The 12,386-nt window shown below is 44.0% G+C and overlaps 1 protein-coding gene across 1 annotated transcript in view; it reads left to right on the top strand.

Moving 5' to 3' along the window:
* Nucleotides 1-12,386, top strand: part of LOC141161303 (myosin-IIIb-like) — a 189,966-nt gene that overhangs the window by 39,051 nt on the left and 138,529 nt on the right. Inside the window, exon 3 of the mRNA XM_073646117.1 lies at nt 5,045-5,179. Coding sequence (XP_073502218.1) covers nt 5,045-5,179 — 135 coding nt within the window. The remainder of the gene's footprint in view (nt 1-5,044; nt 5,180-12,386) is intronic.

Here is a 12,386-nt window from a genome sequence, read left to right as displayed (position 1 = left end):
AACATAATTTAAACAGTACATATTTTTCTTATGTAATTTAAAGAGGGACAAATATATAATAGTACACTGCTTAAAAAAATAAAGGGAACACTCAAATAACACATCCTAGATCTGAATGAATGAAATATTCTCATTGAATACTTTGTTCTGTACAAAGTTGAATGTGCTGACAACAAAATCACACAAAAATCATCAATGGAAATCAAATTTATTAACCAATGGAGGCCTGGATTTGGAGTCACCTCCAAAATTAAAGTGGAAAAACACACTACAGGCTGATCCAACTTCGATGTAATGTCCTTAAAACAAGTCAAAATGAGGCTCAGTATTGTGTGGCCTCCACGTGCCTGTATGACCTCCCTACAACGCCTGGGCATGCTCCTGATGAGGTTGCGGATGGTCTCCTGTGGGATCTCCTCCCAGACCTGGACTAAAGCATCCGCCAACTCCTGGACAGTCTGTGGTGCAACGTGACGTTGGTGGATGGAGCGAGACATGATGTCCCAGATGTGCTCAATCGGATTCAGGTCTGGGGAACGGGCCGGCCAGTCCATAGCTTCAATGCCTTCATCTTGCAGGAACTGCTGACACTCCAGCCACATGAGGTCTGGCATTGTCCTGCATTAGGAGGAACGCAGGGCCAACCGCACCAGCATATGGTCTCACAAGGGGTCTGAGGATCTCATCTCGGTACCTAATGGCAGTCAGGCTACCTCTGGCGAGCACATGGAGGGCTGTGCGGCCCTCCAAAGAAATGCCACCCCACACCATTACTGACCCACTGCCAAACTGGTCATGCTGAAGGATGTTGCAGGCAGCAGATCGCTCTCCACGGCGTCTCCAGACTCTGTCACGTCTGTCACATGTGCTCAGTGTGAACCTGCTTTCATCTGTGAAGAGCACAGGGTGCCAGTGGCGACTTTGCCAATCCTGGTGTTCTGTGGCAAATGCCAAGCGTCCTGCACGGTGTTGGGCTGTGAGCACAACCCCCATCTGTGGACGTCGGGCCTTCATACCACCCTCATGGAGTCGGTTTCTAACCGTTTGTGCAGACACATGCACATTTGTGGCCTGCTGGAGGTCATTTTGCAGGGCTCTGGCAGTGCTCCTCCTGTTCCTCCTTGCACAAAGGCGGATGTAGCGGTCCTGCTGCTGGGTTGGTGCCCTCCTATGACCCCATCCACGTCTCCTGGTGTACTGGCCTGTCTCCTGGTAGCACCTCCAGCCTCTGGACACTACGCTGACAGACACAGCAAACCTTCTTGCCACAGCTCGCATTGATGTGCCATCCTGGATGAGCTGAACTACCTGAACAACTTCTGTGGGTTGTAGAGTCCGTCTCATGCTACCACGAGTGTGAAAGCACAGCCAACATTCAAAAGTGACCAAAACATCAGCCAGAAAGCTTTGGTACTGAGATGTGGTCTGTGGTCCCCACCTGCAGAACCACTCCTTTATTGAGGGTGTCTTGATAATTGCCAATAATTTCCATCTATTGTCTATTCCATTTGCACAACAGCATGTGAAATTGATTGTCAATCAGTGTTGCTTCCTAAGTGGACAGCTTGATTTCACAGCAGTTTGATTTACTTAGAGTTATATTCTGTTAAGTGTGCCCTTTATTTTTTTGAGCAGTGTATAAAGTAGTTTAATAAATATTATATACAATAAGACCCATACAGAGCAATGATATGAACATAGAATATATGAAGGCTCAGACTGGCCAACGGGGAACATGAGAATCCTCCTGTAGGCCGCCCCTGTGAAATAGTGCTGATGAGCAGTGCTATTACACTTGATTCACAATTTGCAGAAAGAGGAGTAATCTAATCATATATTAAACAAGCTATCCAAGCTAATATCACATAAAAGCAAAAATAAATTTGTGTACTAGGGTCAGTTTATTTTTACATGTAGCTGAACAGTGGGCCCCAAGGATCAATGTTACTGGTGGGCCTTTACAAACCAATCTAGAAGAAAAAGTTTTCCAACGGAGTGGTATCCAATTTCCAAAATTTATTATGCAGAAAATAAAATCTTCAATCCAAACAGGAAGTACACAGTGCTTAAGCCAACATGTTTCGACAGATGGTCTTAGTCATGGCAATAGCTGACAAATAGGGAGGGAGATAATTATATACACATGCCCTCATTAACCCAACGGCTGAATAAAAAGCAGAATCAGTGACATACAAAGTAATAAAAAAGAAGAAGAAATTTTTTTTATATATAATGAATGAAAAACAAATATACAGAAAATAATACAATAGAGTAACAAAATAATATAATAAATCAGAGTCAATACTGTAAAATTACATCCTGTCTAACATTTAGACCATGGGGGACTCTCGTTCCAAGGTTATAAATCCAATAAGACTCTTTCTGTAACAAACGGCGCCTAATATCTCCACCTCTAAAATGGGTAGATATTTTTTCAATACCTTGGAATTGTAGTGCCTGAGTGTTACCCCCATGCTTGGTCTGAAAATGTCTAGAAACCGCTGAGATATTCAAAGCTGAGTGGTTACTACTATCAGATATATGTCTGCAAATTCTCCTCTTTAATTCACCTGTAGTGCAACCCACATACTGGATCTTGCAGGTCATACATCCCACTAGATAAATCACATTATTCGTGCAACAGTTAATATAAGTTTTAATTCCAATAATACTGCCATTAGAGTAGGAGGTAAAACTACTGCTTCACCTCCTTTTACAAACCAGTCCTACCATGAATATATGAGAAATGCAAATGAAAATGGCTAATTATCATAAACAAAGATGATCATTTTGTGAATGTCACGGGTGTAGGATAATAATAATTAGGTGGCTCACCAATAAGAGGAGCTCATATTAGATGAATGAATATTCAAAAGTCCCGCCTGATACAGCGTCTTGTCATGTAATCAGTGCATGTTTAGTGTAAATGGATCGAGGGCAGGCGATCAGAGGCATGCAGGGATACAAGCGCTGGTGTACTGAGCAGCTGAAGGCTGTGAGAAGGGGCAACTAAAGAAAAGCACGCGCGAGCATGCATGTAAGACAAGTGCGACTCACCAGTGCCAGCATTAAAGGGGTGGTCCGAAACTAAAATTGATTTTACTCCTAAATCTCTATTTAATGTCATAATCTAATTTTTTTTCTAATATACGTAAATTAAAAACTCCTATCATTACTTTACTACTCTAACTGTTTTTTTTTACTAATTTCTGTGTGACATCGCTTTGTTTGAGAATCCCAGTGTATGCTGGGATACTCAAACGGTTCGTCTTCAGGGGCCAGAGGCTGCAGTCACTGCCGTAGCCTCTGCCCCTGCCCTGAAACTAAGCATCATCAATGACGTTCGTTTCAGGGGCTGGGCTAGTCCCTGCTCTACTGAGCATGCATTGGTTGTCAACTCTGATGGATGCTCAGTAGGATCTTGTCACTGTGCACTGTTCTTCTCAGTTCACAGTGACAGTGCGCTCTCTCTCCCTCCCTGGTCTAGAAGGAGGTCACCAAAATAAATAGGATATAAAAACTCCATATCGTTGCTTCACTACTCTATCTAACTGCTTTTTTTTTTTTTACTAATTTCTGTGTGATAACACTTCGTTTGAGAATCCCAGTGTATTGATTCGGAATAATTTGTTTTCAGGGGCCAGAGGCTACGGTCACTGCCATAGCCTCTACCCCCAAAATGAAACTAAGAGTCATCAGTAACGTCCGTTTCAGGGGCTGGGCTAGTTAGTCCCTGCTCTACTGAGCATGCATTGGTTGTCAACTCTGACGTATGCTCAGTAGGATCTTGTCACTGTGCACTGTTTTTCTCAGTTCACAGTGACATTGCACTCACTCTCCCTCCCTGATCTAGAAAGAGGTCACCAAAATAAATAGGATGTCAAGTATATCAAATAGAATATAATTAGGGGAAATACTCAACAGCAAAAAAACATATTTGTTTGTGTAATTTTTGTTATTGTTTTTAATATGTATTTTTATTTTGTTGTTTTGTATTTGGAGGCATAGAGGATTAGAAGCAAACAATTCATATGGCTCTAATTCGATACATTATTTATCTCTTGATTAGTCACCAACTATAACTTTTTTGGACGGGAAGCTTGTACTATTAGGGTGTTCTTTGATTTGGATTGCTTCTCATTCCATTAATTCCATTGCTGAGTCAAATAATGTGGGTGGTACACCTGCCCCCATTAGTACCACTGGGAAAGTGACGCATTAGGCTGGGTGGACTTATACCAAGTGGTTCTAGCCAAATTGAATCCACTTTCTGGTATACACACCTTTAACGTCACACATTACCTATTTTTGAGCATTTTCCCTAATTACCGTATAGTCTATTTGATATACTTTAAATGATTCTTATTTTAGTGACCTCCTTCTAGACCCTATATATGATAATTACTTTTCCTATTGGTGTCTCTTATAACGCTACTACAGTTGGAAGCATAGTTCAAAAGTTTAAGGTTAAAGAAAAAATGGCTCCGCTATCTGTATGTGGCAGGAAGGGAAAGTTGTCACCGGCTGCCAGATTCCTAGGAGCAGGTGCCCAAATACCCTTGAGTTCCTGCAGCTAGATTTGGTGGCAGCAGGCACTGAGAGGTTTTTGTTATACCAACTGTCATAAGTTTCCATCCATTTTTTCATCATTTTTTTGGTGTTTTTTTTCACCAGAAAACAGGTCACATGATCTCCTGACACTCCACCCATGTCATTAAAAAAAACAACAAAAAAAACAACAAAACCCAATGCAAACGGATGCAATGTATATGTAAAAAATTGGACATCCTTGCTTTAAAATGCATCCGTTTGTATCAGTTTTACAATTTTTGGGTTACAATATAAAATCGTGAGGCTGTTACAGATTACAAAAAAAACCGTGGTATAAAACCATAATTATTTTTACTGGAAATGTAAGGAGAAATTGGTAACTGGATGTTTACTTTGGTAATTATATTGAATTAACTCTGATATAATTCTAAATGAATGAAATATCTGTTTTGCGAAATATCATTTGAGATGACGCCCTGCACTTTCCTCTTAGGATGTCGATGAAGAGATCGAGGCAGAATATAATATTCTGAAATCGCTTCCAAATCATCCAAATGTCGTAATGTTTTATGGAATGTATTACAAAGCCGATCAGTATATTGGTGGACAACTGTGGCTTGTTCTAGAGGTAAGTGACTTAATTCAACAATGTGTCATTATCCCGAGAGTTATAGATATCTAGATACTAGAGAACTAGTTATAACTAGTGTTGAGCGATACCTTCCGATATCAGGAAATATCGTATCGGATTGGATCGGGCCGATACCCAAAAAGTATCGGATATTGCCGATTCCGATACCGGAAACCAATGCAAGTCAATGGGACACTAATATCGGAATGAAAATAAACCCTTTCTTTCCTTGTAGGTTAATTCTACATGAAGTAAAACAACTAAGAATAATGTAGAATGTATTATGCGAAAAGCCGGCAATTCATCAGCGCATACACCGGTACCCGACAATTTACAACAGAAAGAATAGAGCTTCACACATAGATTAGATAGATAGAAACATGTCAGTCACATATATATGAAGTACAGGGACAGTGTTGCTTACTGTACTTGTCATTTAGTGTAAAGGATTTATTTAAAAAAATAATAGTGTTTTCATGCACCGTCTCTTTAAGAAAGCCGGCCGGCAATTCAGCATCTGTACCCAACAATTTATAACAGACAGAATAGAGAATCACACATAGATTAGATAGATAGAAACATGTCAGTCACATATATATGAAGTACAGTGACAGTGTTGATTACTGTACTTGTCATTTAGTGTTAAAATAAAGGATTTATTTAAAAAAAAATTGGCGTGGGGTTCCCCTTAATTTTAGTCTCTAGCGGAGGTTAAGCAGACAGCTGGGGCAGATGTTTGAAGCCTGGGAAGGGGGTAATACCCACGGAGCTTCCCAGGCTACTAATATCAGCCCCCAGCTGAATACCTAGCCTTTACTAGCTATTAAAATGGGGGACCCCCCCAAAAAAATGACGTGGGGTCCCCCCTATTTTAATAGCTAGCAAAGGCTAGGCAGACAGCTGGGGGCTGATATTAATAGCCCAGGAAGGGAGCCATGAATATTGGCCCCCTCCCAGGCTAGAAACACCAGCCGTCAGCCGCCCCAGAAATGGCGCATCCATAGGATGCGCCAATTCTGGCACTTAGCCTCGCTCTTCCCACTGCCCTGTAGCGGTGGCAGTGGGGTAATAGGGCTGGGGTTGATGTCAGCTTATAATGCCAGCTGACATCAAGCCCAGGTTAGTAATGGAGAGGCGTCTATAAGACACCCCCATTACTAACCCCATAGTCAAAGTTAAAAAAAAAACACAACACCCAGAATAAAGTCCTTTAATTGAAATAAACACACAATTCTTTATTGTTCTAAATTAAACCATACTTACCGTCACGCCCATTCCAGCTGAAGCCAACGATCTCCTGCAATAAAAAAAAAATAATAAACCAACATCATCCTTACCTTTCCATGGTTCCCACGACGGCTCCAGCTCTGCTACATTGAGATGACAGGCTGGACCGCAGCAGAACGCTGCCATCCAGCCTGTCATCCCGCAGACACTGAGAAGCGCAGGCATGCTTGCGCTCCTCAGTGTCTCTCTGTGACGGCATAAAGATGAGCCGACAATGAACTCGGCTCACCTCATGCACGTCACTGACAGCGTGGGAAAATTCTCCTGCACTCAGCGCTTCAGCGTGAGAATTTTCCCACGCTGTCAGTGACGTGCATGAGGTGAGCTCATTCATGTCCAATGAACTCAGTTCACTTCATGTACGTCACTGACAGCGTGGGAGAATTCTCACGCTGAAGCGCTGAGTGCAGGAGAATTTTCCCACGCTGTCAGTGACGTGCATGAGGTGAGCTGAGTTCATTGGACATGAACTCGGCTCATCTTTATGCCGTCACAGAGAGACACTAAGGAGCGCAAGCATGCCTGCGCTTCTCAGTGTCTGCGGGATGACAGGCTGGATGGCAGCGTTCTGCTGCGGTCCAGCCTGTCATCTCGATGTAGCAGAGCTGAAGCTGTCGTGGGATCCATGGGAAGGTAAGGATGAGGTTGGTTTATTATTTTTCTTTTATTGCAGGAGATCGTTGGCTTCAGCTGGAATGGGCGTGATGGTAAGTATGGTTTAATTTAGAATAATAAAGAATTGTGTCTTTATTTCAATTAAAGGACTTTATTCTGGGTGTTGTGTTTTTTTTAAATACTTTACTAGAAATTCATGGTGGTCATGTCTAATATTGGCGTGACCCCATGAATTTCGGGCTTAGGGCCAGCTGATAATGCCAAGCTGGCCTTAACCCCTTTATTACCCAGTGAGCCACGGCACCAGGGCCCTGGATGAGTTGGGTACAGCGCCAGAAGATGGCGCTTCTATGAACGCGCCATTTTCCGGGGCGGCTGCGGACTGCAATTTGCAGCGGGTGGGGCCCAGAAAGCTTGGGCCTCCCTGCGCTGCAGATTCCAGCCCCCAGCTGCCTAGTTGTACCTGGCTGGACACAAAAATAGGGCGAAGCCCCACGTATTTTTTTTTTTAATTATTTCATGAAATCCATGAAATAATTAAGAAAAAAAGGGCTTCCCTATATTGTTGTGTCCAACCAGGTACAAATAGGCAGCTGATGGTTGGGGGCAGCCCGTTCCTGCCTGCTGTACCTGGCTGGACACAAATATAGTGCGAAGCTCCACGTCAATTTTTTTTTAATTATTTCATGAAATAATTTTTTAAAAAAAGGGCTTCCCTATATTGTTGTGTCCGGCCAGGTACAAATAGGCAGCTGGTGGTTGGGGGCAGCCCGTTCCTGCCTGCTGTACCTGGCTGGACACAAATATAGGACGAAGCCCCACATCAATTTTTTTTAAATTATTTCATGAATTTTCTGAAATAATTTAAAAAAAATTGACGTGGGGCTTTGCACTATATTTGTGTCCAGCCAGGTACAGCAGGCAGGAACGGGCTGCCCCCAACCACCAGCTGCCTATTTGTACCTGGCCGGACACAACAATATAGGGAAGCCCTTTTTTTCTTTATTATTTCATGAATTTCATGAAATAATTTAAAAAAAAAAATACGTGGAGCTTCGCCCTATTTTTGTGTCCAGCCAGGTACAACTAGGCAGCTGGGGGCTGGAATCCGCAGCGCAGGGAGACCCAAGCTTTCTGGGCCCCACCCGCTGCAAATTGCAGTCCGCAGCCGCCCCGGAAAATGGCGCGTTCATAGAAGCTGGATGCTGTACCTGGCTGGCATACAAAAATATGGCAAAGCCCACGTCAAAATTTTTGGGAAAAATTAATTAAAAAATAAATAATAATTTAGGGACTGCATCTTTATTAACTCATCAAATGTCATTTAGTGTTAAAATAAAGGATTTATTTAAAAAAAAATTGGCGTGGGATCCCCCATAATTTTAGTCTCTAGCGGAGGTTAAGCAGACGGCTGGGGAAGATGTTTGAAGCCTGGGAAGGGGGTAATACCCACGGATCTTCCCAGACTACTAATATCAGCCCCCAGCTGAATACCTAGCCTTTACTAGCTATTAAAATGGGGGACCCCCCCAAAAAAATGACATGGGGTCCCCCCTATTTTAATAGCTAGCAAAGGCTAGGCAGACAGCTGGGGGCTGATATTAATAGCCCAGGAAGGGTGCCATGAATATTGGCCCCCTCCCAGGCTAGAAACACCAGCCGTCAGCCGCCCCAGAAATGGCGCATCCATAGGATGCGCCAATTCTGGCACTTAGCCTCGCTCTTCCACGCTGCCCTGGTGCGGTGGCAGGGGGTAATAGGGCTGGGGTTCATGTCAGCGCCAGCTGCCATGAAGCCCAGGTTAGTAATGATGGGCGTCTATAAGACACCCCCATTACTAACCTACAAAGTGTTAAAAAGAAAAAACACACACTACACCCAGAAAAAAATAATTTATTTGAAATAAAACACACCATTTTATTTAATTCTTAGTTTACTAAAAAAAAATAGTTACCTGTCCACGTTCCTGCGCTGATCTCCCATGCACAGCTGTCACATCTGGAGATGGTGACAGCTGTGCATGGCTGCTGTAAGCTCACGCTGCCGGGAACACGTCCGCTCCCGGCAGCGGGAGCCACTGACTGAGGTCACCGGAGTGCATTCAGGCAGCGCAGCTCCGGAGACCTCCTTTACGGCAGTGCTGTACCGTGGGAATTTCTCACGATACAGCAGGGCCGTAAAGCAGCTAACCGGAGCAGCGCTGCCTGAACTCCGGCGAACCCGCTTATGCAATGACGGGGCTGCTTTACGGCCCCATCATTCTAGCGGCGGCAGCGGTTCAGAGCGGTCACATTCTATGTGGCTGCTCTGAACTGGAGATCTTCGTGGGACACTCGTGGACTACTACGGAGGGGTAAGGATAAGGTTGTGGTTTATTATTTTATATTTTATTACAGGAGATCGATGGCTTCGGGGAATTAGGTGTCTAGGTGAGTATAGGTGTAGTTTTTTATTTTTTACTTTATTTTAGGTGGCGATCGGCGGGGACAGGTAATGTATGAACTAATTTCTTTTAGGTAACCACTGGCCACCAATGACATGTATTTAACATTTATTGGGGACACAGTAGGGCAATTTATATAACAGGATCAGGCTGATGGGAACTACTGCTCCCATCGAGCTGATCCTGCTGGCACGAGTGGACGGGGGACAGACATAGGCCGATGGGAGTAGTAGTGTCACATCGGCCTATGTCTGCCTGCACGCACACACCCGCAGACATCGCACAGACACCGCACACATCGCACAGACACCGCACACCCCCCCAGACATCGCACAGACACCGCGCACACCCGCACACATCGCACAGACACCGCACACATCGCACAGACACCGCGCACACCCGCAGACATAGCACAGACACCCCACACACACCAATCATGACGGGTCTGGGAGGTGAGGCTGACCTGTGCGACCGTGGGAAAGTTCATGTGAGTTCATGCAGTCAAGCATGAACTCACATGAACCCTCTGAGGGCACCGCGGCTACTTCAAATGAACAGCTGATCAGCATCAGCTGATACCTCAGCTGTTCATTTGAAATATCCGGCGGGAAAGCGCAGCACAGAACGGGAAAGCCGGCGGTGAAGTCTTTTCACTGCCGGCTTCCCCGCCCGGGTCCTTCGCTCCCCGCTCCTTGGTGCTGTGCTCCCCGCCCGGTCCTAACTTACGATCGGGATGGGAGGTGGCGAGGGGAGCGGAGGATCGGGGTGGGAGGCTGCGGGGAAGCAGTATGGGGCTGTGCGATTGTTTAAAAGCCGGCGGCTTTTTACCGCGCGCCGGCTTTTAAACAATCAGGAGAATTCTCCCACGCTGGGATGGCATTCTGATGACAGGCTGGATCGCAGCTGAGCGCTGCCATCCAGCTTGTCATCCTTCAGAGACACTGCAGAGCGCAGGCATTATGGGAACTTCCGATTCCGGTATTCGATATTGTAAAAGTATCGGAATTAAGTATCGGAATTCCGATACCGCGAATATCGGCCGATACCCGATATTTCAGTATCGGAATGCTCAACACTAGTTATAACATAATCATGTTTTTAATCAGACTTTTGTTTAGAACTTTTATGCAATTTAGTGCTAAACTTATTGTTGTATTATCAAAGCCCTCGGGTTCTGGTTCTGGGTTCATGTTTGACAAAAGAAAGATCATCATGTACTTTAATGTTTAAGTGGGTATCCTAGGTGTACTTTAGATCCCACAATCTAAGAATATACTGATAGATTAAGGTGGTTGTCCCCAGGTGTGGATTAAGAGTAGCAAGGGCCCCGGACAGTTTAGAAGGCGCGGCCCCCCCTCCCCCCCACACACCTGATTTATCACGTGACATGTCACATGATCCCCTGTGATAGATCATGTGATAGTTCACGGGAAATTAATTTGGCACAATATTAATTGTGCTGCCTCATCTGAGAGCAGCACAATATTGGGGCAGATACCCTGATTCCAGCGATGTGTCACTTTTTCAGCTGCTTGTTGTCATTTTGAGAAAATCACCGTTTCATCTGCTGCAGATCTAGCAGCTCTCTGAATGCTGCGCTCTGTATAGCCCCGCCCACACCACTGATTGGCAGCTTTCTGCCCATGCTCAGTGTACACAGAAATCTACTGATCAGTGATGGGGGTGGGGTCCTACAGAACTTACTAGTCATCTAGTGATAATTACCTTCTGACAAATCAATGATTTTATCAAAACAACACTAAGTAGCCCAGTAAGTGACACATTACTGGAATCAGTGCCTCTAACCCTACATTATGCTGCTCTCAGATTAGGTGGCAAAAACCTGATGATAGATTCCCTTTAAAGGAGCTGTAAACACAAAAAAGTTTGTATTAAAAAAAATACAAGCCATTTGTGAAATTAACTTTTTTTCATTGTTAATTCACATTAGACTGTATCTTCAACACTTTTGTCAGCAGGTCTTATTACAGACTCTGAATAGGGCAGCTCTCTCCCTCTCCCTCAGCAGAAAGTCACAGCATGGTTAAAAAATGGGATCTTTTATGATTTTCTCATAATAAATAAAAAAGGACATGCAAGTCCTCCAAACTATTTTCCGTTTCTCTATAGGGGAGGTCCTAAATCTTTCTTGTTCTTTAGTTGATCACATGTCAAAAAGGCAAAGCATTTACTATGAACTCGCCTAAAAAAATATACACTGGGAGAGTAATATCATCATCTGCATGTAAATATTCCTTGACTCTAAGGGCTCGCTCACACTGTCGTATAACACGGCCGAATGCTATGTGATGTTTTATCGGATAGGACTCGGCCCTATGTTATACTATGGGACAGTGCAGATCTGCGATTATCGGCATGAGAAAACAATCTCATTCGATATTCGGACCATGTGCACCCATACAAGTCTATGGGTGCACGTAAAACATTAGACTGCACTCGGATGTCATCCAAGTGCAGTCTGATGAACACTCACAGAGACTATGAAGAAGATGGAGAAAGTAAGTTCTCCATCTTCTCCATATCTGTGCTGCGAGAGAATCGGATCACACTCAGTTGAAGCTCTGACAGAGTTTGAGCCGAGTGTCATTAGCATAATTGGCCCTATTCTCTTGCATGAGAGAATATATGGCTTAGTGAGTGGACCCTAAAACTGAATAGTAGTGACGGACAGGCACCTCACAAGCGGGATCCATGTAGCTCTCAGATGTCGTGTAGGTAGGGCTTCATTCCATGGGGTAGGGCTTAATTTCAAGATATATAAAAAAATGGACTTCAAATAAAAATTAAATGAACACAAAAAGGACTAATTGAATTATTTTTTTCGTATTTATGTTTGCA

Source organism: Phyllobates terribilis, unplaced genomic scaffold (genome assembly GCF_046119375.1).
Source record: "Phyllobates terribilis strain yellow unplaced genomic scaffold, ASM4611937v1 Scaffold_9__5_contigs__length_417890890, whole genome shotgun sequence".
NCBI classification, from domain to species: Eukaryota; Metazoa; Chordata; class Amphibia; order Anura; family Dendrobatidae; genus Phyllobates; species Phyllobates terribilis.
The sequence above is the reverse complement of the archived record's forward strand: the minus strand, read 5'-3'. Positions and strand labels throughout refer to the sequence as shown.